The sequence below is a fragment of the Dendropsophus ebraccatus genome, chromosome 12, assembly GCF_027789765.1.
Source record: "Dendropsophus ebraccatus isolate aDenEbr1 chromosome 12, aDenEbr1.pat, whole genome shotgun sequence".
Taxonomy (NCBI): Eukaryota; Metazoa; Chordata; class Amphibia; order Anura; family Hylidae; genus Dendropsophus; species Dendropsophus ebraccatus.
The window spans coordinates 60,771,380-60,799,159 of NC_091465.1; the positions used below are offsets into that span (position 1 = coordinate 60,771,380).

Consider the following 27,780-nt stretch of genomic DNA (forward strand, 5'->3'; position numbering starts at 1 on the left):
GGTCTAGTGGTAACTCACCTGTCTAGAGACCTGCCAGCAGTTCATTCTCTGGTTCGAATCCCCTTATTTAAATTAAATAGATGTCTTTTTTTTCTCATTATTGTATAATTTTTAAGGCTATGTTCACACACAGTATTATTGCTCAGTATTTTGCAACTTTTTGGATTGAGAACACAGAAAGGCTATGTTCTCACACTGTTGAGCGAATGGCCGTCATTTAATGGCAAATATTGGACGTTGTTTTAAAATAACTAATTATTTGACATTAAATGAAGGCCATCCACTCAATTTCAACAGTGTGTGAACATAGCCTTTCTGTGTTCTCAATCTACTTCTGGTTTTGGTTGCAAAATACTGACCAAAATACTGAGCAAAAATACTGTGTGTGAACATAGCCTTACAAATGATACAATAATGAGAAAAAAAGACATCTATTTAATTTCCATCAGGGGATTCAAACCAGAGAATGAACTGCTGTCAGGTCTCTAGAGAGGTGAGTTACCCCTAGACTACAGCTTTAACACATTAGGGAGAGTTCAATTATACCTGAGTGTTTCTTTCAGACATAAACTGCCTACAGAGGACTGATCTGCAATCTGACAGCTGAGCGAGCAGGAGGCCGGGCAGCATTGATTATTCATGAAGAGGGAGGAGGATGCATGTCAAAGTGTGGCACAGACAACTGCTTCGTGACTCTTTAGTACAGTAGGAGACATAAGATTATACATAATCCGCTGCACAGAAAATTACCAAAAAGGCACCATGCTCACTGGGGGCTGCCAGCTACAGCACACTGTTAGCACCTCAGGTAGGGAGCTGACAGATTCCCTTTGAGCTTCTGCCTAGTGCAATGCACCTAGGATTTCACTGCATTGAGCGCTTTCACTAGCATCCGACTGAGTTATCATTTGGTTGGTCTCCCCGAAATCAGTGATCTGTTTCCCTTATGGCTCTACTAGGCATTGCTCCCACCTAGCCAGAATCCTGCTTCACACTGATGAGGGCAACATCCCGAAACAGCTGTCTGTGGATGGATACCTGGCCTTGGTTTTTCCCTTATCATTACATTGACTTATAGGGCCACATAATATGGTGGTTTCAGTGGTTTCCTTACAGGAGGGATATCTGACTAGTCCTGCGTTTTAAGACTCTTCAATGAGGCTCCACAGGCTCTTCTTTTGCATAGTGCAGATGTAGTGACTTTTGGAATACTTTAAGGGAGAAGTCTAGCCAAAACAAAAAATACACGGCAGGGAGGTGGAGGGGGGAAGGGACATAAAAAAGATTCAATACTTCCCTGTGCCCTGCAGCATTGTGTCACCACCCCTGCTGGCCTCCTGCAGCTCCTGCTCCTACCACGTCACAACCTGGCTCAGGAATGCCTGCTCAGCCAGTCTGTGACTGATGCAGTTACTGACTAGTTGAGCAGGTTCTTCCCACCGGGTCATGACTGAAACCTGGAGAAACTGGAGCCCAGTGACAGTTGGGGGGCTGGTGGCCACAGGGATGGGTAAGTATTGATTCTTTATTATGTCCCCCACCACTGCAATGTAATTTTGTTTTGGCTGGACTTCTCCATCAAGCTTAGTGATAGACAGTCTCAGACTATAATTACTTAACAAGGAGTTTGCTGCTGTAAAGGGTCTTGACAACATTGGCTAGGTTGCAGATACTTAGACATAGAGAGAAACCAGTACTAACAGTAAAGATCTGACCTTGCAGTGATGCAACACTTGTAAGGCACATCCAGGAATATTCTTGGCACCAACGTGTTAGCTGGTAAGAGCCAACCTTAGTGTTAGCTGGAACCAGGCAGGGGGGCCCAATAGGCTAGAAACACAACTTCTCCAACCCCTGGCTAGACTTGACTTGAGACTCACTGCGGAACACAGGACCTGAATGAAGACTTGATGACCCTCTTAGCATTGCCAGGTTGGATCCCTCTGGCATAGTTGCAATGTCTCTGATGTTTAGCAGTCCATGCTTAGGCAGGCAGGAACACTAGAATATACAGCAGCTTACACGCCCTTTACTACACTCTGAATGAACTAGACTGAACTGAGCTCATGGCCATCTCCACCCCTACATATAGACTCAAGGGCTGGGTTCCTATTGGTGGAGAGGCGCCTGAGTTAACCTGACTTAGAGGAGTGTGGAGGCTGAGCTAAGGCCCTGGCATAAATGAGGGAAGGAAGCCTCAGACAGATCGACTCCACAAGCAGGTGGAGAAAAGTTATTTGCAAGAAAATGTGTACACAATTTACTCTTAGCAGTCATTCAGCCAGTGGCGTCTCTAGGCATTAAGATTCGGGGCCAGTGCCCTGGACAGCAAGGTCACTGCCCCAAATCTTTTGCCTACTGACGTCAAGCTACAGGGGGCAGGGTCGTCGCACGGGGTGCCCGGCAGAGCCCCCGCACTCCCCGCATCAACAAAGCCCTCTCTCCCCTCTCTCTCCCCTGAGGCTGGACCGACGTATCGCACGCTGGGGGCACGCTGTGGCTGCTCCAGTGACGTCATCCGGCCCTTCATTCATTGGAGGGAAGGCCGCAGCGGCTCCACACTCCTACCACGTCACCCCGCGGTTCTTCAAGTGCATTATAGCTTGCGGCACCCAGCTGGTGAGTATTGGCAGCCGGGAAGCGGGGGGCTGGCGGTGTGTGTGGGATGGTGGGGGGGCAGTCAGGTGGGATAGTGTGTGTAGGGGGGGTCAGGTGGAGGTAGTGTGAGTGTGGGGAGTCAGATGGGATAGTGTGTGTAGGGGGGGTCAGGTGGAGGTAGTGTGAGTGTGGGGAGTCAGATGGGATAGTTTGTGTAGGGGGGGGGTGTGAGGTTGTGGTAGTGTGTTTGTGTGGGGAGTCAGGTGGGATAGTTTGTGTGTGAGGGGGTCAGGTCGGGGTAGTGTGTGTGGGGGTCAGGTGGAATAGTTTGTGTAGGGGGAGTCAGGTGAAATAGTTTCTGTAGGGGGGGTCAGGTGGGGGTAGTGTGTGTGGGGGGGAGGTGGGGTAGTGTGTGTGTGTGGGGGGGGTCAGGTGGAATAGTGTGTGTAGGGGGAGTCAGGTGGGATAGTGTGTGTAGGTGGGGTAAGGAGGGGTAGTGTGTGTGGGGGGGCAGGTTTATTGCAGGCAGAGGGGGGAACTTTATTTCTCTGGCAAATACAGTGGGCATTTTTAATATGGGCACACAGTAGGGGCATTATTACTATATTTGGGTGCACAGGAGGGGACATTATTACTATATGGAGGCACAGCAGGGGACATTATTACTATATTGCGGTACAACAGGAGACATTATTACTATATTGCGGTACAGCAGGGGGCATTATTACTATATTGCGGTACAGCAGGGGGCATTATTACTATATAGTGGTACAGCAGGGGACATTATTACTATATTGCGGTACAGCAGGAGCATTATTACTACATGGAGGCACAGCAGGAGGCATTATTACTATATGGAGGGCACAGCAGGGGATAATATTACTATAGGGAGGACACAGCAGGGACATTATTACTATATGGATGCACAGCAGGAGACATTGTTACTATATGGAGGGCACAGAGGGCATTATTACTATATGGGGGCACAGTAGGGGCATTTTACAATGTGGGATAGCACAGCATTATTACTATATTTGGGTGCACAGCAATGGATATTCTATATGGGAATGATGCACAGCAGGGGGTATTCTATATGGGGATGCTGCACAGCAGGGGGGCTATTCTATATGGTGATGCTGCACAGCAGGGGGGATATTCTATATGGGGATGCTGCACAGCAGAGGAGGCTATTCTATATGGGGATGCTGCACAGCAGGGGGAACTATTCTATATGGGGATGCTGCACAACAGGGTCGGGCTATTCTTTTTGGGGATGCTGCGCAGCAGGGGAGGCTATTCAATATGGGGATGCTGCACAGCAGGGGCGACTATTCTATATAGGGATGCTGCACAGCAGGGGCAACTATTCTATATGGGGATGCTGCACAGCAGGGGGGACTATTCTATATGGGGATGCTGCACAGCAGGGGCAACTATTCTATATGGGGATGCTGCACAGCAGGGGGGACTATTCTATATGGTGATGCTGCACAGCAGGGGGGACTATTCTATATGTGGATGTTGCACAGCAGAGGAGGCTATTCTATATGGTGATGCTGCACAGCAGGAGAGGCTATTCTATATGGGGATGCTGCACAGCAGGAGAGGCTATTCTATATGGGGATGCTGGCTGCACAGCAGGGGGAACTATTCTATATTACTGTGTGTGCTGGAGCAAGGATCCTAAAATGTTTTTCCTGGCAGATTCTGAAGAGAAGGCTTATGGCTTGGGCCGAATGGAAAAAGAAGAGAAAAGTGAGAGACTCTGATCAGAAAAGACATCAACTGTGAGTCACAAGTAACTATTTCAAATACTAGCCTATATGACCATCTGTTAAAAAAAAAAGTTTATATATATATATATATATATATACATACACACACACACACATATATATAGTATGTGTATGTGTGTGTGTAACGTCAGTGCAGAAGTCAACTCAGGGGGCCCATGCCCCGGTGTTTTAGGACCCTAGCAACGCCCCTGCATTCAGCATATGCTTGCTGTCATTAAATTGAATACACAGTGAAAGAGATAGAAATGCATTTTAAATCACTTCATCACACACAATACCCTTTAGATTCTGAATAAATATTAGGACTGTGCCGCCCTACATTTCTGTGTACCTGTAATATATACAGAACAAACACAAAGCCTTCTGCAGCCTTTTCATCTCCAACAGCAGCACCTAGAAATGACATTTTTAGAGAGTGCATTATAGGTGGTGTGAGGAGGCCTAGTGCTGAGTTACTGTACCCAACATTATAAAGCTGACAGTCTAGTATTAAAACAAGAAAGACATGTCTTTACATTGTGAAAGCAGACATTTACCTATATCTGCAGTATTATTCTTCTAATCACAAGAAACCGTCTGCACCAGATGAAAGGGGCTCCCCCCGAAACCTTCCAGTGGCTGAAATTAAAATAATTCACTGATGTCTCAGACCATATGGTGTGTGCTCTGAACATGAGTGAGTCTACAGTATTAAAGGTGTCACGGCTGCGGCGGTGTCCCGTGCTCTGGGTCAATGCTGCACCCGCTCCCCAGGCTTTCCTGGCTCCTCTACACAAGTGGACATCAGTGCCAAGACGCCAGGGCCCGGCACCACTCTGGTTCCGTTGCATTTATCATTTTTCGCGACAATAAATTATACTGAAACCTACGCCAGGTCTGAGCTGGCGTAGGTTTCAAAATTTTTTGCATGGAGAGGCTCCGTGAAATCGGGATTTATGTGAAGGCGCATTGCTCTGAAGCTGCGGGGACATTTTTACTTAATAAATGTCCCCCTATGTCTTGCCATAGTCTTTAATAGCCAGGTGTGAAGCATAGATCCCTGGAAAATGTGGTGTATTCTCATTGGAGTCCTATACCATCTAATAAGCTTCCTGTACTTTGTAGATTTATACCCATCTTAGGGTTATAGAGGCAGCCAACTCTCTTTAGGGATCTAGTTAAAATGGTTGTCCAGGGAAAGAAAAATGTTTTAAAGGGCGTGGGAGTGCTTAAAAAATAAGAGATACTCACATTCTTGATACCCCACTGCCTCCGGTCCAATCATTCAAGTGACTTGCTGAAAGGGCCAGGAACAGAAATGAAACTGTCCCTGGTAGTTTAACACCTTAGGGTCTTTTTACGCGGCCTGATATGGGACCATGCAAGGACTGTGCAAGCGCTGATCAGCGTGATGTGCAGTGCCTTTACTGTCACCATCAGCATGCACCAATTACTATCACTGTGTGCCATGGTAGCCCGAGGCCTGACAAAGGCCCCAGGACTGCCATAGCTGCAGTAGGTATTAGTATGTAATTCTGACAAACAAAATAAAACACAAAATAAATACAAAAAATAAAAAGTAATAATAATAAAAAGTACACAGTAAAATGGGTTTTATGTTGTGAAAATATGTTAAAAAAAAAGTACTGACACATTGATGGAAAAATCTAAATAAAAGTTATGTCACTTGGAAATCAGCAATTTAAAAATGTTTATTTTTCATCAGAAGTACTAAAATATACAAATTTGAGATGTGTGATGTTAGGGATCTCAAATAATCTGGACATCATAGTCCCCAAAGGACTCTGAGGATTGTGACATAGTGGAGCCATCAGGTTAGGGATTAAGGATCATTTGAATTGCTCACCACAGGATGCCATAGGGCCAGTATCTTTTTAGAATGGTGACAATCTGTGCACCGTACTGGTGGTTCTAAGTGGGGAAAAAAGGAAATAAAAAATGACATGCATGTACTGTATGTCATGGAAAAATGCTTGACCTGTGGGTCACCCAAGACTAAATGCCCACATGCTGCGCCACCAGTGATTGGAATTTAACATTATGAGTACCAGAGAGTAAAATGTATCCTACTAGGTTACCAAGAGAATAGCTGACACAGAGTTTTGGCGGTGCGGTTAGGTGTTCAGAGAAAATGTGGGCTCATATTGGGAGGAAGGGTGTTGGATGCGTGAAAATAAGTAAGGCTTTGACTTCAGTAGGTATGTTGGTAGATGAAGATTTCTGAAAGTGCTATAGCGGTCTATGTAAATATGAAAGATGTTTCACACCTGAAACTTTCTCCTAACTGCCTAGCCTGATGAGTCATAAAAGAAGAGCTTTACACCAGGTTAAGCAGTGACAAATTTCACAGAAAAATAAAAATATTAAAAGGGCAATGTCATTTCCAAAAAGATTCGACATGTCATAGCAATATATGAAAGGTATACATCAGTTGTGGTCTGACCCTGACTGATCAAACCTTTTGACATATGCCTAGGATAAAACAACAGGTTTTCTTTAATCCCTTACCACAAAATGACATCCCGGGATGTCATAAAAGGCAGTGGGTTCTGGCATCATGGCTTCCCGATGCATCATGGTGAGGACCAACTGCTATCATGCTGTTGCCCATCATTTACCCCTTGAATGTTACAATGACGTGTGACTGTGGGGGTCCCAATCATTTCTGTGTCTGCCGGAGGTCTAATACTTACCTTTGTGCAGGAAGCTTGGCGATCTTCATATAGAATTTTTTTTCTCAATGGCTGTTTCCCTGGCAGTGGAGGGATACATCCTTGCTACTCTACAGGCAGACAATAGTGGAATGGTTACTTATTTGGTGGTCTAGGGTAGTAGAAGTATAAATGACTGTTGTCTACAATATGTTAATGAAATGGTTAGTGCCTTTCTACCTGGTGGTCTAGGTTAGTGAAGGGGTTATTGCATACCTCCTAACCGTCCCAGATACGGTCAGTCCGGATGTGATACAGCCCCTAGCAGGAGACAATGGCTACATTGGGGGGGGGGGGGGCTTTCTACCAGGAGACAATGGCTATATGTGGGGGGAGTGGAGATTACTACCAGGAGACAATGACTATATGTGGGGGGGAGTGGGGGTTACTACCAGGAGACAATGCCCTATATGAGAGGGGAGAGGGGCTTACTATCAGGAGACAAAGGGGCCTAAGTACTATTTGAGGGTCCACATTGGGCCTAAACACAGAGTGTTGGGGCACAGAGTGGCAGAGTGACAGAGTTACAGTATGGAGCAATACAGAGACTTTTTACAGATGGTGAGGCTTGTGCAAAAGCAAAAAAACTAATTTTTTTTGTCTGCCAGACTCTTCACAGACAAAGCATTGCCAGGAGAAGTCTTTATGATGACTGGGCCAGATAGACAGGTGTAATGTTTTACTAAACATCTTAAAGGCACAGTGCACGTTATAACAGTCTTCCAGTAGTTTAGAGACACTGTCTAAGATCTCTTGTAGTGAGCTGGGTGCTTGGAATACTTTTATATCCAGTTGTGCTTTTAGAACATAGAATTTTTCTAAATTCTATAGTACAAAGAGTGAAACATGCTTTACCGAGCTCATGAAGTGCAGCAAGCTGTAACACTTGCTTACTGCCCCTCCCATACCTGACCCTGCTTGGGTCAATCAAGCAGGGGGAGAAGAGAGGAGACATTACAGCTTGCAGCTGTTCAGGAGCTTGAAAAGGCCTCTTTGTACCAGAGAATAAAAATATTTTATATGTTCTGGAAGCACAGCTGGATATATGAAAGGTACCATGTGTCTCCTTAACCTAACAGCTCACTAACAGTGTTGGCAGTTTAGAACGTGAATTACAGATGAAAGACTCCCTTTAAGTGGTGTGAACACAACCTGTTAATCAGTGGTTTACCACAGCACAGCTATTATTTGCTCACCTATCAGGAAGACTTTACTTGGCTCGGTGGTGACCATTACCTCAGTCCTCCTGGTTAAAATTTCTGTTTCCATTTTTAGGTCTCTCACATCTTCTGATTTGTTTTAGAGCAGCTGGGAGTCTTACCCACACAATTTGCATATATAGAATAGCTTACAGAGACTCTCATCAATGTGTATCACATTTCCCTAAAATACTTCACGTTTGATAGGAGTCTATTACAACATACTGTTCTTCGGTTGAGCAAGTCACTTTTATTGTTTAAACCTTTTGGCTGAGGTTTGATTACTGGATTCTGCTTCTTCTGCGCACCTTCTGGGCTCGATGTCTCAATTTAGCATGTATCCAAAGAATGAACCTTTGAAGTTCTATGTAAGTATATTTTTAAAAAAAAATATTTATAGACTTAAAGCTACAATTTACAGATGTAGTGAGACCGATCCTATTCAACTGTCTGGAATGGTATCATTTATGCATAGTGATAACTGTGATGTAACATAAACCCTGTAATATCATTAGAGCCAAACAAATGAGAGATGAACTGTGATGAATCTTTGGATGAAATTGGTCATTGCAAATGTTTAGGGTGCGTTCACACCTACAGGATCCGTAGCAGATCTGCAGCAGATTTGATGGTGCAGATTTGTTGCTCTGTTCAGCTATTTAAATGAAATCTGCTGCGGATCCGCAGCGGAAAATACGCTGCGGATCCTGTGTTTATGGAAGGATACATCTGTGATCATTGATGCCATTATACATTTATGTATGGATCAAAGGTGTAAATCTACCTTGTTGGACAATGAACAGGAAGCTGATTAGTATTGTTTCTGCATCTATAGCAGTGGTCTGCAGCCTGTGGCTCTCCGGCTGGTATGAAACTATAATTCCCAGCATGCCCTCACAGATGGAGACCATTAATCTTTAGTGATTCTGCCTATAGGCTTTACAGCTTTTCACATACAGGCATACATGAAATAATTATGTATTGTACTATTTCATGCACTGTAGATATAATCAGTTTCCTTTTAATGTGGTTTAAGTGTCATTTTGTGATTTTTCTACTCTCAGTATTTCAGTAATACAATAATAATAATGCTAAGAATTTACTTTAGAGTCTATAATGGATACATTCAGTTAATATACTGTATAAATATAAAGCAGAGTCTATGTACACACAGTAGATCCTGCACTGCGTGAACAGGGGGAATTTGCTAAGATCAGTATTTCACACACTGGTCTTTAGTGAACTCCTGTTGCCCATTCACCTCCCTGTTTCCAGCGGCGGGTCCGCATCGTGGCACTCCGGTCCCCAGTTCCCTGCCGCTTCCTGGTGTCTGACGCGGGCCCGAGACGTGACGTCTCAGATTATCGCTCCATACTGAGAAAAACTGTAACAAACAGGACACGTTTTAGTGGCTTCAGTCTAGAAGAACATGAAAAATATCATAGGAACATACTGATAAAGCATTAGTTAACACGAGACCACCACCCATGCTTGTTATCCTGGAAATAGTATTACTTTCACGTATGTATAAATATCACTCTAATTCTGAAGAGTACTCATTGAAGTCTCTAGTGAACTTGTACGTTCTAATCTCAACTACGCAAAAAAGGTCTGTGGGTTAAATGACCTTTGATGTGGACATTTCCAGTTGCATAGCTACAGGGATCGCAGCAGCTGCAACTGGGTCCATAAATCAGGGGGCCACATTAAAGGGGTTGTCCAGGGTAATTTAATAATTGCGGATCCTGATGGGGCTGATGTTTACCACACAGCTGCTAGATTTTGTGCTGCCAATTCTCCACTGCTGTCAGTGTCTTCGAAACATCCGGTGACATGTTGCTCCCTCTGGAAATGGATCTATGATGACTGGTCATTTCCGAAAGGGAGAAGAACATCACAGGATGTTTCTAAAACACTCCACAGCAGCAGAGAACGTCCAGCCTGAGATTCGGCAGCTGCAGGGAAGCAGGACAGGTAAGTATATATTTCTGACACGTAACTCAATGATAAATTCCCCCGATTGACTTTTTTTCTCTTTTTTAAGAATCTGCAGAAGAAGATATCGCAGAAAAACTTCATGATTTAGCTCAGATTTGTTGTGTAAATTTTTCATACGTGTTAACTTTGCCTTTAAGGTCAATAGTAGCTTAATACAGCTTAGAAAATCAACCCCTCCGATTATAAGGCATACCACTGGGGGACCCTCAATGATTAAGTGTAACCTGTGGGGGATCCTGTAAGTGTTTTCTCATTATGTATTTCAGAAGAATAGAGAAGAAATCAGGCGATACCTTTTGGAGGCTAACTGAGTATATTTGAGTGTAAGCTTTCGAGAGTCTAGCTCCCTTCGTCAGACAAGATGTTATACTGAACTGAAAAAATCACAGACTTATATACACACTAAACAGAGCTCATCAAAGGATTTTAGGAAACTTTGGAATTAACAAAATGTAATATATACACAGGGTCTGCTATTTACAACAGGTCCATAAACTATAGCTCATGAGGCATGACAAGAGGATGGTAAGCTCTTGTTGCTATCTGATTGTTGTCAGATTAATGGCCTAATAGTAATTAATGGTCTTTATAGCCAGAACAGGTCACACATAGGCCGATATGAAGCTGGCATGGATATTGAGACCATGTTGCAAAGTTTTAAATTTGAGCATTAGTTTATATTCCCATTCCCATTATGTATTTCAGAGTAAGAGACGCTCATTGTTGCCCTTCTCCACTCTAGGACATCATTAGCGATGTCTGTGCAGCCCTTACCTAAAATAATAAAATATATACTTACCTGTTCACGCTCCTTGGTGTTTTTCTGGCTTCTGCCTGGTCCTCGCAGCCGCCGGGAGAACTGCAGAGCCAATCACTGTCAGCAGCACCATCCAGTCTCGGCCAGTGATTGGCAGCTGTGGGCAGTGGGCAGGAGCTAGGAAGATACCAGGGAGCGGGCAGAAGCATCAGGTATGTATAAACTTTATTATTGTTTTACAGATTCATCAGCTGTCGGCCACACATGACCATTACACGTAATAATGTGCGGTCGGCAGTTGATGACTTTAGGTCAGGGTCAATAGACACAATCACCTAATGATCGTTGTCATTGGCTGATCATTGTCTTTATTACACGGAGTGATAATCTGCTAAATCGGCCTAATTTAGCAGATTATTACTTCGTGTGATAGGGCCCTAATAGAGAAAAGTTGGGATTTCCTTTTTTAACCGAGAATTCCCTAAAAGAATATTTAAAACTATTTTTCTACATCAGACAACCCCTTTATCCTTGATCATATAATAAGTGATATAACTCTGCAGTCATATAGTAGGTAACCTAATGAAGCGATAAATGGGAACTTTCATTTTCAGTAAACATTGAACAACTTAAAAGGTTGGTACTATGTAGGCGTATGGAGAAGTAATATACCCTGCAGCTGTAATAAACAAATGAGTGGATATAAGCTTCACTTCATATGAAAATAGAAGGGCGCGTTACAAGAAGTGTGACACATACTGCGAGCACTAATCTAAAAAACGAATCCCCTACATATCATTTACGAAGCGCATGTTACATGTGAAACTAGATTGTAATCTGAATTTCTGTTTTGTAAACTGTGCAGCTGCAAATTGTAGATAAATTGACTGCAACAAGGATGCTATTAAACATTTTTATATATTGCTGCACTTATATAGAAAATATTAAAGAGTCTATTCTTACCTCACCATGCTCCCCCGGGACCTTTCTTCAGCATCTTCGCGTCCTCCACCACTTCTGATACCGACTTGTCTTGGCAGTGACAGCCCACTCAGCCAATCGCTGCCCGCTGCACTGTCCATTCACTTGAATAGCAGCTGAGCACAATTACACAGTAATTGGAGCCAGCTGCTTCCAGTCCTTTCCACTATCCAGTCTTGGTTCCGAACAGCAGCAAAAAATATAACATTTCAGATCCAAACAATACCAGAATTTACATATATTAAAAATATAGGAGAAACTCACTGTATGAATGCATTTTGGATATAATTGATCATTAATTTTTAGCTATAATATATGTACATTCTGGTGTGTTTTTACCTAAAATCTGATGCTTTTAAATTACATTTAATAAAAAAAATTTTTTTTCCTACAATCTGCTGGCTGATCAGGATTTTTGTACTACAGACAAGCCGTGCCCCGCTACGTACCAAGGTTAGCTGATATGGTCTTCGTTATTACTTCAGTGTACAAATATTTCACTCAGTAATCTTCCTGCATCATTTACGTGTAAAGGGTAAAGTCCAGACACGGAATGATCAGTTCTGTTCACCTTTCTCACAGCAGGAAGTCACAGGACAGTCTGTGGCCCCATCCAGCAGCTGATTCATAAGCACTAGAGATGACCGAACCAGGTTCTGGTTCGAGTCGATCCGAACCCGAGCGTTCAGTATTTGATTAGCTGGGGCTGCTGAACTTGGATAAAGCTCTAAGGTTGTCTGGAAAACATGGATACAGCCAATGACTATATCCATGTTTTCCACATAGCCTTAGGGCTTTATCTAACTTCAGCAGCCACCGCTAATCAAATGCCGAAATTTCGGGTTCGGATGGACTTGAGCATGCTCCAGGTTCACTCATCTCTAATAGGCACCTAAACAGTCACATCAAATCATTGTCTCATTCATATTCTGTCTGCAGCTGAGGAAACCCCCTCAAATCTTCCTCCTACACTTAAGTTTCTACACTAGTATGCAGCTGTCAGACACATCTGCCACTCTGATTAAGGGTGGGTTCACACGTACAGACTTGCAGCGGAAATGAAATCCCCTACGAGTCAAGGTCCTGGCAGCTCCCAGTACTACATACTCGCAACGGTCTGAAAGACCGCTGCGAGTATGTAATGCAGCCGCCCCATTAACCCCTTCTGCTCCTGCGCTGTCTGTATATACATTACCTCTCCTTGCAGCACGGGGTCCTGGCGTCCTGCTCTGCCGCTCAGCCAATCAGTGTGTTGCCCAGCCTCAGCCACTGATTGGCTGAGCAGCAGAGCAGGAAGCTGGGACCCCGTGCTGCAAGGAGAGGTAATGTATTTGCAGAGAGCGGAGCGGGAGTCGAAGGGGTTAAGGGGACGGCTGTATTCAGGCCTGTATTTAGAGTTCATGCTGCCCTAGCCACCCCCCGGCACTGGCTGGTCACATGCATGGTATATACCCTGGCACTTGGGTGCCGCTCTGCTTGATGCCCGCTATTCTCATCAAACAGACGTGATGGAGGAAGGAAGGAGGCCGGGGACGTCTTAGTTCGGGGGCCGCTTCTGTCCAGTGTGGGACTGGGGTACCTGTGGCCCACCAATATAGATCCAGTGAGACACGACATGCTGACCCCGTCCTTTCCTGAATTCATCTGTATCTGTGACAAATCCCTACATTTATACAGCTCTCCGGGTATGCTGGGAGTTGTAGTCTCTGAGAGGACAACCCTGTAATAAATCACTGTGTGCAGAGACTCCTGGAGGATGCAATCTGTGGGTGACATCAGCCCTGAAGGTCCAGCAATACATCTGTCTACGCTGTACTACAACTCCAAGCATATCCTGAGGGCTGCAGACTGTCAGTACATGCTGGGAGTTCTAGTTCCTGCAGCTGTTATAGTTGGGTCCTAGGTGCATTATACACTGGATGCTTTGTGGGAGATCAGAATACAGAGATCTGTGGGGGCTCAGTTCAGGGAAGTGACCCCAGAACATCACTAATAGGGGATAGGGGGAGATGTTTTTGTTCTATCCCCTATTAGTGATGTTCTGGGGTCACTTCCCTGCACTGAGCCCCCACAGATCTATGTATTCTTATATGCCACAAAGCATCCAGTGTATAGGACCCAACTACAACAGCTGCAGGCACTACAACTCCCAGCATATGCTGAGGGCTGCAGACTGTCAGTACATGCTAGGAGTTGTAGTGCCTGCAGCTGTTGTAGTTGGGTCCTAGGTGCATCATACACTGGATGCTGTGTGGCATATAATAATACAGAGATCTGTGGGGGCTCAGTGCAGGGAAGTGACCCCAGAATATCAGTAATATGGTAGGGGGAGATGTTTTTGTTCTATCCCCTATTAGTGATGTTCTGGGGTCACTTCCCTGCACTGAGCCCCCACTGATCTATATATTCTTATATGCCACCTAGGGCCCAACTACAACAGCTGCAGGCACTACAACTCCCAGCATGTACTGACAGTCAGCAGCCCTCAGCATAGCCCTCAGTAGTTTGATTCTAGTTTAAAAGTTTGGGTTAGTGTACTGTAGTGTCCGCAGGGCTGTGTCAGTACACTACCGCAAACAATACACTGACCCATTTAGACCCCAATGGTACACAGGCTCTGCACACTATAGAAGTGTTTACAGTGCAGTTACTAATGACTCACAGGTGACGTCTTCTCCCATTGCCGTTGCTCACTTTTTGCTTTCTTCTCCATCTGGCGCAGCATCATGAAGACTTCTCTGACCACAACTCGTCTGCAGGCGGGCAGCTGGGGGTGACGGGGGAAGGGAGGCAGCTGGGGGTGACTAGGGAAGTGAGGCAGCTGGGGGTGACTGGGGAAGGGAGGCAGCTGGGGGTGACTGGGGAAGGGAGGCAGCTGGGGGGGGGGCTGAGGAAGGGAGGCAGCTGGGGGTGACTGGGGAAGGGAGGCAGCTGGGGGTGCCTGGGGAAGGGAGGCAGCTGGGGGGGGGGGTGAGGAAGGGAGGCAGCTGGGGGTGACTGGGGAAGGGAGGCAGCTGGGGGTGACTGGGGAAGGGAGGCAGCTGGGGGTGCCTGGGGAAGGGAGGCAGCTGGGGGGGGCTGAGGAAGGGAGGCAGCTGGGGGTGCCTGGGGAAGGGAGGCAGCTGGGGGGGGGGCTGAGGAAGGGAGGCAGCTGGGGGTGACTGGGGAAGGGAGGCAGCTGGGGGTGACTGGGGAAGGGAGGCAGCTGGGGGTGCCTGGGGAAGGGAGGCAGCTGGGGGGGGGCTGAGGAAGGGAGGCAGCTGGGGGTGACTGGGGAAGGGAGGCAGCTGGGGGTGACTGGGGAAGGGAGGCAGCTGGGGGTGACTGGGGAAGGGAGGCAGCTGGGGGTGACTGGGGAAGGGAGGCAGCTGGGGGTGACTGGGGAAGGGAGGCAGCTGGGGGGGGGGCTGAGGAAGGGAGGCAGCTGGGGTGACTGGGGAAGGGAGGCAGCTGGGGGGGGCTGAGGAAGGGAGGCAGCTGGGGGGGCTGAGGAAGAGAGGCAGCTGGGGTGACTGGGGAAGGGAGGCAGCTGGGGTGACTGGGGAAGGGAGGCAGCTGGGGGTGACAGGGGAAGGGAGGCAGCTGAGGGGGGCTGAGGAAGGGAGGCAGCTGGGGTGACTGGGGAAGGGAGGCAGCTGGGGGTGACAGGGGAAGGGAGGCAGCTGGGGGGGCTGAGGAAGGGAGGCAGCTGGGGTGACTGGGGAAGGGAGGCAGCTGGGGGTGACAGGGGAAGGGAGGCAGCTGAGGGGGGCTGAGGAAGGGAGGCAGCTGGGGTGACTAAGGAAGGGAGGCAGCTGGGGGTGACAGGGGAAGGGAGGCAGCTGGGGGGGCTGAGGAAGGGAGGCAGCTGGGGGGGGGGCTGAGGAAGGAAGGCAGCTGGGGGGGGGACTGGGGAAGGGAGGCAGCTGGGGGAGACAGGGGGAAAGCTGGGGTGACGGGGGGAGCAGCTGGGGTGACGAAAAGGGGGAGCAGCTGGGGGTGGCAGGGGCAGGGCGAGAATCTGGGGAGGCAGGGGGAGCATCTGAGGGGGCAGGGGGAACCGCTGGGGTGGCAGGGAGAGGATGGGGGCAGCTGGGGTGGCAGGGGAGAAGCTGGAGTGGAAGGGGGAGAAGATGGGGGGCAGAGGGAGAAGCTGGGGGGACAAGGGGAGAAGAGGGAGCAACTGGGAAGCAGAGGAGCAGCTGGGGGCACAGACAGGGGGAGCAGATGGGGGCAGGGGGAGCAGATGGGGGGGCACAGGCAGGGGGAGCAGATGGGGGCAGGGGGAGCAGATGGGGGGCACAGACAGGGGGAGCAGATGGGGGCAGGGGGAGCACAGGCAGGGGGAGCAGATGGGGGCAGGGGGAGCAGATGGGGGGCACAGGCAGGGGGAGCAGATGGGGGCAGGGGGAGCAGATGGGGGGCACAGGCAGGGGGAGCAGATGGGGGAGCAGATGGGGGGCACAGGCAGGGGGAGCAGATGGGGGCAGGGGGAGCAGATGGGGGGCACAGGCAGGGGGAGCAGATGGGGCAGGGGGAGCAGATGGGGGCAGGGGGAGCAGATGGGGGCAGGGGGAGCAGATGGGGGCACAGGCAGGGGGAGAAGCTGTGGGGGGGAAGAGGGAACAGCCGGGGGCAGAGGCAGACCGGTCAGGTCCCCCCAAAGCAGCTTCGGGGCGTCCAAGGTGAGCTCCTTCCGGCACACGCTGCTTCTATCTCAGGCCGGCAGCTCACCCCTGCAGCCCCGCGGTGCCCGAACTTCTTCCTGCTGCAGCACTTGTGACGTCATCGCGCCGAGCAGGAAGAAGTTCGGGCACCGCGGGGCTGCAGGGGTGAGTGCCGGCCTGAGATAGAAGCAGTGTGTGCCGGAAGGAGCTCACCCCGGATGCCCTGGGCCTGCACAACGGTGGCGGCAGCGGCGACGTCGCAACTCCCCCCGGCCCCTTTTAACCGTGCACTGATTGGCTGAGCGGGACCGATGGGAGCTGGAAGCCTCACATGTAGCTGCGGTGGCAGGGGGTTAACCCCTCCGTGTCATACTGGCAGTCTAGAGGCTAGAGCGACAATTCTTCTGCCCAGAGAGAGGAGGGGCACGAGCCTCCCATAGACTGCCAGTAAGACACAAAGGCTGGCGTGATTCCACAGCACAATTCTGTTAGTTTTACTCCGTGTAAACTGGCCCTTTTAAGGGGGTAGTGCGAAGTTTAACATTTATTTACTAAATAACTATGCTCAGCCAATCGCGACTGAGCAGCTGATGACATGCCAGAGGGGGGCCGGCATGAGGGACGGCTGGAGCGGTCCGCCTGGCCTCCCGAAGATGACATTGTTGACCCAAGATGGCGGCCGGGGTCGACAGCGAATTCGTAAGTATAATGCACCACACTTCCGGGGTGGGGGGAACACAGGGAAGGGGGCCATTCACTTAAATAACACACATTACAAAGTTGTATAACTTTGGAATGTGTGTTATTTAGTGAATAAATGTTAAACGCTGCATTACCCCTTTAAAGTCATTTGCTTTTCATATATACTGAACTACACAACAGGAAAAGACAAATAATCAAACAAAAAGACACAGAGCACTTGGGATCCCTAAATAGCCTGAGGGAACAAAAGTGTCCAGAACACAGGACTAGCCAGATGGGCTGGTTCCTTGGCTGGGTCCTTCCTGGAGGGATATCTGGCTAGTCCTGTGTTTTGAGACTCTTTGATGAGGCTCCACGGGCTCTTCTTTTGCATATTCGTGATTTGACATTGGCACCTATGCTGTGGATAAGTGTTTTAAGTTGGAATACCCCTTTAAAACCAGACCATTTAAAAAAACCAATCTATTACTCTGGTACAGACAAATACTGCTTACTGTCAGGAGTTCTTCTGTAACACATAACATTTTCAATTACTTCAACCTAATTGTATGTAAACTTATGACTTCATCTGTACATACAGATTTCCCATTGTGACTTTACATATTTAAATCCTGACAGGTGACAATATGTAACCACAACGGAACGTGACGACATTAATAATTGTAGTTTATCCTTTGAAGAGCTAATCTTTAACCAGATAAATTACTGTCAAGCTCCCAAACATTTCCTTTGTATGACTGTTCTGGTATGCCGCCTCCCACCTGTTTAGTTATAAATTCTGGTAAGAAAAGAAAACATTTACATATAAAATATACTACTCATATAAAGACATGCAGTAGACAAAGTGTTAGCAGTGCGGTACCTAAGATATGGAAACTTAGTTACATGCATGTAGTAACAAATATACAGTGGTACCTTGGTTTAAAAGTAACTTGGTTTAAGAACTCACAGTTTTTCAAAATTGCTACTTGGTGTAAGAGCATTGCTTTTTAAGAGCTCCCTGTACTGGGTGGGAGGGCGAGTGGAGGAGGGGCATGGCCTGCATAGCGGGGTCTACAGCACTGTGCTCTGACCCAGGAGGTCTCCCTCACCTTCCAAATCATAGCAGATCCACTTCAGGCTGGGGCTTACATCAGGGGACAGGACTGTGGAGGTAATCTCTCCATAGCTGTAACCCCTCCCTCCCCGGACAGAGAGTGCTGCTATACTGTGCCCACATCTGTCCTGCTTATTCCTTCATGCTCCCTGCAGTCTCTGTCATCCCTTGTGTTTCCCCATCCTCTCCATTACTGTACAGTAACTTATAATATCACAGATTCTGCTGTTTCTGAATTTTTTTTTCATTTGTTTTACATGTTATTCAGAAAAATAAATCATTATTTTTGGGGTGTGGAACCAATTGTCTGCATTTCTATGATTTCTTATGGGAAATTTTGCTTTGGTATAAGAGTGGATTTGGATTACAAGCACGGTCCCGGAACGGATTATACTCGTAATCCAAGGCACCACTGTATATGTAATAAAATTTTGCTGTTCTAAAAAAATACCTAAAGGTTACTTACTGTTTAAATAGAAATGTACACAGCTTACTAATATACTTTGACAGCTGCATTTAAATGGCTTATTAGCGGGTGTGGCGATTGGACTGTTCCCGCTAACTGCTGCAGTCCCCAGCTACTAATAGCAGCTGGGAGCGCGGCAGTTCAGAGCAGGGTTGCAGCGCAGCCCCCCTCTGAACCTCCCTAGCGGCGCCAGGATGTACATTTACATCCTGGGTCATCAAGGGGTTAAAGTGTCACTGCCACCATAAAAAACTTTTGACATGTCATAGACAGGGCGCCATCTTGGGTTGATGTCATCAGAGCAGGGGGCGGGCCTGGTCTCCTTCCTCTTTGCCGTCTTCCACAGCAGGGAATGGGAGAGGGAAAAGGCTGCTGGTGCACTTGCGCACCAGCAGCCTTTTCATTGGCTGGAGCGCATCACATGGCTTCCAGCTTGTTCATCCCTGGTTGGAGCTGGAAGCCATGTGATGCACTCCAGCCAATGAAAAGGCTGCCGCTGCACCAGCAGCCTTTTCTCTCCCATTGACTACTCTGCAAACAGGAAGTGAGGGAGATCTGAGGACGGCCGGCAGACATGACATGGACGTGGCTGGCGGGAGATTCAAGCAGCAATTGTCACCAGAGGGATGGTAAGTATAAAAGCTGTGTGTGTCTGTGTTTTGGGTTTTTTTTTTCAGCGCGCTGGAGTACTCCTTTAAGCCCTGCTCAGCTGCATTAATACATTTTATTTCATCATTCAAGTCATGTGATCTCCAGTCTGAGAACCAGAAAATTACATGCTTTCATGTATAACAAGTGTTCTCTCCTGTGTGGCTAATTTGATGTGAACTACAGGATAACCTCATCATCTATCAGATCCCTCCATCCTTCCCCTCCACATCCAGCTCCAACCTCCATGTTCAGCTATACGCCTTCCTTGACTTAAACTTTGCTTACATTTCTTCTATAGTGTTTGGGAATTCAATGTAAAAGTTTATATCAAGCTAAATAGCAGGTAGTAAAATAGTTCATATGATAATTAAAGGGGTACTCCAGTAAAAATTGTTGTCATATCAACTGGTGTCAAAAACTTATACAGATTAGCATTTTACTTCTATTTAAAAACTCGTCTTCCAGTACTTATCAGCTGCTGTATGTCCTGCATGAAGTGGTATATTTTTCACGTCTCACAAGGTGCTCTCTGCTGCCATCTCTGTCAATGTCAAGAACTGTCCAGAGCAGGAGAGGTTTTCTATGAGGATTTGCTACCTGTTCCTGTCACAGACAGAGGTAGCAGCAGAGAGCACTGTGTTAGACTGGAAAGAATACACCACTTTCTGCAGGACATACAGCAAGTGGAAGTACTGGAGAGCTTAAGATTTTTTAATAGAACTAATTTACTTTTTTTGTCTGATGCTTTCAAGTGCTAAATGTAATCATTTGTGTATAAATGTATTCCTAACTTTTTAACCCTTTTATTTCTCTAATTGGTCCAAAGCAAATTTCTGTTCACATCATATGCATGGTGGGCATATGGCAGAATTCTGTCAAAAACATGTTTAAAGGAGAAGTCCGGCCAAAACTATTTTTTAATATCTTTTTACAAATTTCTAATGTGCATTAATTATGGGAAATACACATATAGGGCTATTTCCCTTAATTTAGTAGATCAGGGAAACTTCAGATTCTCTGAAATACTGTGACGTCACGAACCGGGGGTGTAATTACAATGGAGTGTCCAGCAGGGGGCAGCCCCACACACATTAAAACCCCTTCATGTCAGGAACGTTTATACATGTTCCTACTGCACGGGGCTTCAGCAGTAGGAGCGTATATAGATAACGTATATAGATGTATGGCTGATGTGAAGAGGTTAATGACATCTGCAAGGGTATTGCAATGTTGATTTGTGTTAAATGAATATATAAAGAAGAAATAAAATGTCACAGACACCACCAGATGTCAAGATTTGTCTTCTTACTACCAGACTGTCTCTCTGGATTTCACCTGCAGAAAATACAACATTTAATTAAAGGAAATGAGAATACTGAAAATAGCCCAAGATAATTATTGACTGTACCACCACATGGGTGTTACTGGCAAATGTAAACAAACCTGGGTTTTTACACTACATTACTAGTCATTTCATGAAGGGGATTTTACTTCTGCTTTGTGTGCATTCTCATTTACATTTGCCTTTTATTTCCCTTTAAGCTTTAGGCTATGTTCACATTACGTGAATATCCGGCCGTTCCGTGACTCCGGCCAGGTCACGGAACGGCCGGTCTCAGCCCGGATCATCCCGGACGGTACTTAAGTACCGGCCGGGTGATCTTTCCGGCTGCGGAGCTCTGATGCGGGCTTGCTTCACTGTGTGAACTGACAGGTCTTTCTGCGGCTGGAATTCACTGAATTCCGGCCGCAGAAAACTGACATGTCAGTTTTTTCCGCCGCCGCACAGGATCCCGGACGGGGCGCATAGGATGTGTGTACGCTTCGGGCGGGATCCCATTGCAAATAAAGCTGTAGTTTTACGTAGTGTGAACATAGCCTTATACAGAATTAGGCTATGTTCAAACAATGTAAGAGACTGGGCGTTCTGTGACCCGGCCGGGTCACGGAATGGCCAGTCTCTGAATCGATCATCCCGGCCATACTGCAGTGCCGGCCGGATGATCTTTTTGGCCGCAGGGTTCTGATGAGGGCACATTCATGTGCGCCCACATCAGAACTCCCCACAGCACACTATGGAGTGAGCAGCTCCGGCCGCACTGACATGGTTTTCTACGGCCGCTATTCAAAAATAGTGGCTGCAGAAAACTGACATGTCAGTTGTTTGCGGCGGCGCTAGGGATCCCGGCAGGAGCGTATACCATGTGTATAAGCTCCGGTCGGAATCCCAGAGACAGCAATGCAACGTATATTCTCGCAATATTCACGGCTGTTGTACAACGGCCGTGATTTTACGAAAATATATACGTTGTGTGAACATAGCCCTAGCCCGTATTTAAAAATGTTTTCCACGACTATAATATTAATGGCCTTTCCTTAGAATATGATATAATTGGAGATGAACTGACTGAAGGACCAATGAATGAATGGGACACTGTACTCAAAAGAGGGCCACATGCTCTTTGTTTCTTTACCAAGCACAGCGCCACCATGGGCTGGCTGGCTAATTTTTGCCTGGGGATGAGGGGGGCAAGCACACAGCACTAGCTCGTGACTAGTGGCCAATCATTAAGGCACGTTTACATTTACTTAATCCTCTCCGGATTTGATGCTGCAGAATTTAAGTGTTTATATTGATTAAATCAGCAGCATCAAATCCATAGAATGGGATCTGCAATGGATTAAGTATATGTTAATGCACCCTTTGGCTGTGTTCACACAGGGTATGCATTATTTGGCTGTTGTAGAGAGTATCAAACATCATCCATTGTTAAAGGAGAAGTCCGGCCAAAATATTATTTTTTATATGTTATTACTGATGGAAAGTTATACAATTTTCTAATGTACATTAATTATGGGAAATGCTCCTATACTGCTATTTCCCTTAATTTAGTGTATCAGGAAGTGTTAGAATTATCTCTGAAGCAGTGACGCCACGACGAAAGGTGTAATTCCTATGGAGTGTCCAGCAGGCGGCGCACTATATATAGAAGTCAATGAGTACCATTGACTTCTATATATAGTGCGCCCCTGCTGGACACTCCATTGGAATTACAATGGATGTGTATGTCAATGTAATATACAGTATGCAGCAGCAGCACCGAGCAGGGAGGGAGGGGGGAGATAGATGCATAGGCACATCTCTGCCTCCCTGCTCGGTGCCCTCCAAATGTACTGGTTAAATACATTTATGGATTACTTTGGGGAGCAAGGACACTTGCTCCCCAAAGTATTCCATAAATGTATTCAATCAAAAACATACTGTATATTACATTTACATACACATCCATTGTAATTCCAATTCAATGGTACTCATTGACTTCTATATATAGTGCGCCTCCTGCTGGACACTCCATTGTAATTACACCCGCGGTTCGTGACGTCACAGTATTTCAGAGAATCTGAAGTCTCCCTGATCGACTAAATTAAGGGAAATAGCCCTATATGTGCATTTCCCATAATTAATGTACATTAGAAATCTGTCTAACTTTTTATAAGTAATAACATATTAAAAAATAGTCTGGGCCGGACTTCTCCTTTAAATATATACAGTTTGTCTACAGCATATCTATAGGGTTTAACCCCTTAGCGACCCATGACGTATCTGATACGTCATGGTGCCGCTCGGGGTGTTCAGAGCGGCGCTGATCCCGGCTGACACGTGCAGCCGGGCAGTGCCCGCGCCGGCTAATTAAGCCTCTAAGTGCAGCTGTCAAACCTGACAGCTGCACTTAGAGGCTTCAGACCTCACGTCCCTGGTGTCTAGTGGGACGGATCTCCCCCCCGCGATGCGATCGCGGGGGGGAGATCCGTTCTTCTTCGGGATCAGCGTCGGAATGACGCTGATCCCGGCTCGGCAATAGATTGCTATGGCCTGCAGCAGGCCATAGTAATCTATGACCGATCTAATCGATCTTTGCTGTGTATATACACAGCATTGATCTCTATGAGAGATCAGTGCTATGTATATACAAGCCCCCCAGGGGGGCTTCTAGTTACAGTAAAAAAAAAAGTAAAAAAGTGTTTTTATTAATAAAAAATCCCCTCCCCTAATAAAAGTCCAAATCACCCCCCTTTTCCCATTTTATAAATATAAATTAATAAATAAATAAACATATTTAGTATCGCCGCACGCGTAATCGCCCGAACTATTAATTAATCACATTCCTGATCTCGCACGGTAAACGGCGTCAGCGCAAAAAAATTCCAAAGTGCAAAATTGCGCATTTTTGGTCGCATCAAATCCAGAAAAAATGTAATAAAAAACGATCAAAAAGTCGTATATGCGCAATCAAGGTACCGATAGAAAGAACACATCATGGCGCAAAAACTGACACCTCACACAGCCCCATAGACCAAAGGATAAAAGTGCTATAAGCCTGGGAATGGAGCGATTTTAAGGAACGTATATTTGTTAACAATGGTTTGAATTTTTTAAAGGCCATCAGATACAATATAAGTTATACATGTTATATATCATAGTAATCGTAACAACTTGAGGAACATGTATAACAAGTCAGTTTTACCATAGGACGGACGGCGTAAATGCAAAACTCCCCGAAATCAAAACAAATTCGTTTTTTTTTTTTCAATTTGACAGCGCAAATGATTTTTTTCAGGTTTCGCAGCATATGTTATGGAAAAATAATGCCTGTCCTTGCAAAGTACAATTGGTTTCGCAAAAAATAAGCGCTCATATACGTCTCTAGGTGAAAAAATGCAAGCGCTATGGACTTTTAAACTTAAAATGGAAAAAGCAAAAGCGCAAAAACGAAAATAGGCTTTGACCTTAAGGGGTTAATAGACCAAACATAGTTAATTTGTAACTGCATTTGGTTTGTCTTGCTCACAAATATAGATTTAACAAAAGCACTTCACTTTAGTGTCATGCAAAACAAAATGTATACCAGTGTAAAAGAGAAAAACATGTAGACTACATGTGGTCTATTGAACCCTGTGGCTGTACCATGGCATACATAAAAATACATTATCAAAATATCAAATAACAGCAGGGCAGGATCACATGATGGACACCAAAAGACCCCATTGACTATAATAGATCACAATGATTTTATATTTTTGTACACAGTTATTTACATAATTACATAATTAGTACGGCTGAAAAAAGACACGTCCATCAAGTTCAATCAAGTAAGGGAATGGATGATGGGTAGGTGCTATACATATGCATTTATGTTATTTTGGTCTAAGAACTTGTCTAAGCCTGTTTTGAAGCCCTCTACTGTTTTTGCTGTGACCAGATCCTGTGGTAGACTGTTCCACAGATTCACAGTTCTCATGGTAAAGAAGGCTTGTCGCCTCCGGAGATTCAACCTTTTTATCTCCAGGCGGAGGCAGTGCCCCCTTGTTTTTTAACTCTTTACACTCTGTGGGCCGGACAATCTGCACCTATCCTTGAAGTGTAACAAACAATTAAAGTGTCACTGTCGTTTAAATTTTTTTTTGCAGAAATCAATAGTGAAGGCGATTTTAAGAAACTTTGTCATTGGGTTTATTAGCCGAAAAATGCATTTTTATCATGAAAAAGCAGTTTGAAGCTCTACCCCCTGTCTTCATTGTTCTCTATAGAGAGGGGAGGGGTGGAGGGAGATGAGGCACCAAAACAGGACAACAAAGTTAATTTACAGCTACATCACCGGCTATCTCCTCTGACAGTCAGCACTGACCTCTCTGACCTCTGATTACCAGCTTCACACAGCTCAGAGCTGCATAATCCTTTGTTCTCTGCTCTCTGCTGGCGACTAATCTCCCTTCTTCCTCCTTCCTCCTCCCCCCTTCCCTCTCCATAGCATGTCTGATGCAACAAGACACAATTTCCTTATAATTTGCAAAAAATGGAAAAGAGGAGGGAGGGGGGACCTGGGAAAAGTCTTTTTGAATGCAGATAATGGCATATTTGCCTAATAAACCAGATTACAAAGTTTCTTAAAATCACCTGTACTATTGATTTCTGCAAAAAAAAAAAAACAACAGTGACTCTTTAAGCACATTTACATTGTTTGCTACGGGAACATACAGCTCGGTTCTGGAACAGCCTTCCAGAACCGATTGTGTTCGAGAACAATGGTATTACTGTTTATTGTACATGACTAGTAATGTTTCTCCATCTCTGTGTTTTACAAACAGCCAAACCCTAATTCTTCTGAAGAAACAACTAATTCTTATTCAATGTACGATGAGGATTATACATGCTACAAAAACTTGAATGAAGGAGAAAATGAAGACAGTCAAGTCTATCGTGTTCTAATCCCAATACTCTACACCCTTGTCTTTGTGGTTGGAGCAGTGGGCAACAGCCTTGTCCTCTTCATTCTAATGAGGAACCATAACTCTCGATCCAGTACTGACAGTTTCCTTTTTCACTTGGCAATTGCTGATTTATTGATGCTCTTCACCTTCCCCTTTACCATTATAGAAGTCATGATCGGGTGGCAATTTGGAGACTTCCTCTGTAAGGTTTTGGCAGCCATCAGCTCCTTGAATTTCTACTGCAGTAGCCTTCTCCTGGGGTGCATTAGTATTGACCGTTATCTGTCCATAATCTACGCCATTCATACCTTCAGAAAACGAAGTATTCATTCAGTACACTTGGCTTGCTTTATTATATGGATTTTTTGTTTTTTACTTTCAGTCCCAAAGTTTTTTAGCTTGGGAGCTAACAAAACGGATAATGGTACATGGTGCACGTACCATCAAATCAATTTTTCGGACAATTTCTGGTGGCAAGGTGAACGATTTGTAAATCACATTGTGGGATTTTTAATCCCCTTGGTCATCATGACTATATGCTATTCCCACATTATAGCCACCCTATATATGTCCCCAAGAAGAGAGAAGAAAAAAGCTGTGAGAGTTGCTATAGTTATCACTGGTGTCTTCTTCCTGTGCTGGACTCCATACAACGTGGCAGTATTTATAGATACTCTGAATCAATATAAATTGATACACAGCTGTGCGGTTGAGGTCAATCTGCCCATAGTGATAACAGTCACAGAAGTACTCGGATTGACGCACTGTTGTTTAAATCCCTTGCTCTACGCCTTTGTGGGGGCAAAGTTCAGGAATGATGCTCTGAAGGTCTTAAAACTCATGGGCTGCTCCAAATCAAAGTTGTTTCTCCCTGTTGCAACATTGAGTAGAAAGAGCAGCACCACCGAATCTGAAAGTCGAACAGTCATCTCTAGCATCTAAATGATTCCACATTACGGCTATGATCTTCAAGCATCACTTAGAGCTAACTATAACATATGAATAATAGAGGACTATGCTCTGTAATATACATACAATAAGTTCCATTTACATTTCATTCCTCTCCATTTTTGTTATTGCTGTATTACATTTTATAGATGTGGTGACAATATATAAGTGATCATAGCAGATAAAATAGTGTCATGTGGGGGCTCGTGTACATTACCTTATTATCGCTCTATGCAAGTGCTGAGTTATAGAGCTGTAACAGGGCATCTATAGTAAGCTTTCTGGCCAATAATGTACAATACATAAGGAAAATTGTGGCACTGCTTCTAGGAGAAAATATCTCTATAATCCAGTGGTATCTAGAGAAATATAGCCACATATGACTTTGCCTATGGCTCTGAAATGTTATAATCGTTAATATAGCACTATTAAGTAAATTTGCTTAATAAAATGCAAGGCTCTTATGTATGGCATTTTTATTGTTATTGTGTGTTTTTTGCTTTTTTAACAACAAAAAAAGTTCTTATTACCTCCATCTATTCCATCAAATGTTTATGCTTCACGCCTTCCACCATTTTTGTAGTCTTTGGACCCGTTCTATTTTATATCATGTTTTTGTGTGGGGGGTTTCCAGAACTGGACACAGTATTCCAGATGTGGTAGAGCTCTATACAACGGGATCACGATTTACTCCTCTTCCTACTGGTTATATCTCTAGCTATACAGCCTAGCATACGATTAGCTTTCCCAACCACCTATTATTGATTCATTGTGAGGTTGTCAGAAATCAGTAACCCTAAATCTTTCTATTCTAAAGTCTTTGCTCACACAGCCAATTTACATGACAGCTTTGGACTATTGCACCAAGCGTGGGCACTCAGAGTGAAAATCCTTTCTGTTCATATATAAATTATCCTTATTCTGATCTAACCAGGGAAAAAAATTAAAGATCACTCACTAG

The 27,780-nt window shown here is 45.4% G+C and overlaps 1 protein-coding gene across 2 annotated transcripts; it reads left to right on the forward strand.

The window, feature by feature from the left end:
- Nucleotides 1-4,334: 4,334 nt before the first annotated feature.
- CXCR5 (C-X-C motif chemokine receptor 5) lies at nt 4,335-27,283 on the forward strand. Of its 2 annotated transcripts, none has more exons than XM_069947487.1 (2): nt 4,335-4,385; nt 25,749-27,283. In XM_069947487.1, exon 2 carries the CDS (start codon nt 25,791-25,793, stop codon nt 26,811-26,813), a length of 1,023 nt encoding a protein of 340 aa, XP_069803588.1. In that variant the 5' UTR covers nt 4,335-4,385; nt 25,749-25,790; the 3' UTR covers nt 26,814-27,283. The 2 variants fall into 2 exon arrangements, with proteins under 2 accessions (XP_069803588.1, XP_069803587.1); XM_069947486.1 differs by lacking the exon at nt 4,335-4,385 and adding an exon at nt 8,564-8,672.
- Nucleotides 27,284-27,780: the final 497 nt, after the last annotated feature.

Bases quoted from the DNA above. Each gene is read 5' to 3' on its own strand.
- CXCR5 (XM_069947486.1), top strand. From the start codon at position 8,625: ATGTCTCAATTTAGCATGTATCCAAAGAATGAACCTTTGAAGTTCTAT. The intron at 8,673-25,748 runs GTAAGTATATTT...TTTTACAAACAG, and splicing joins ATGAACCTTTGAAGTTCTAT to CCAAACCCTAATTCTTCTGA.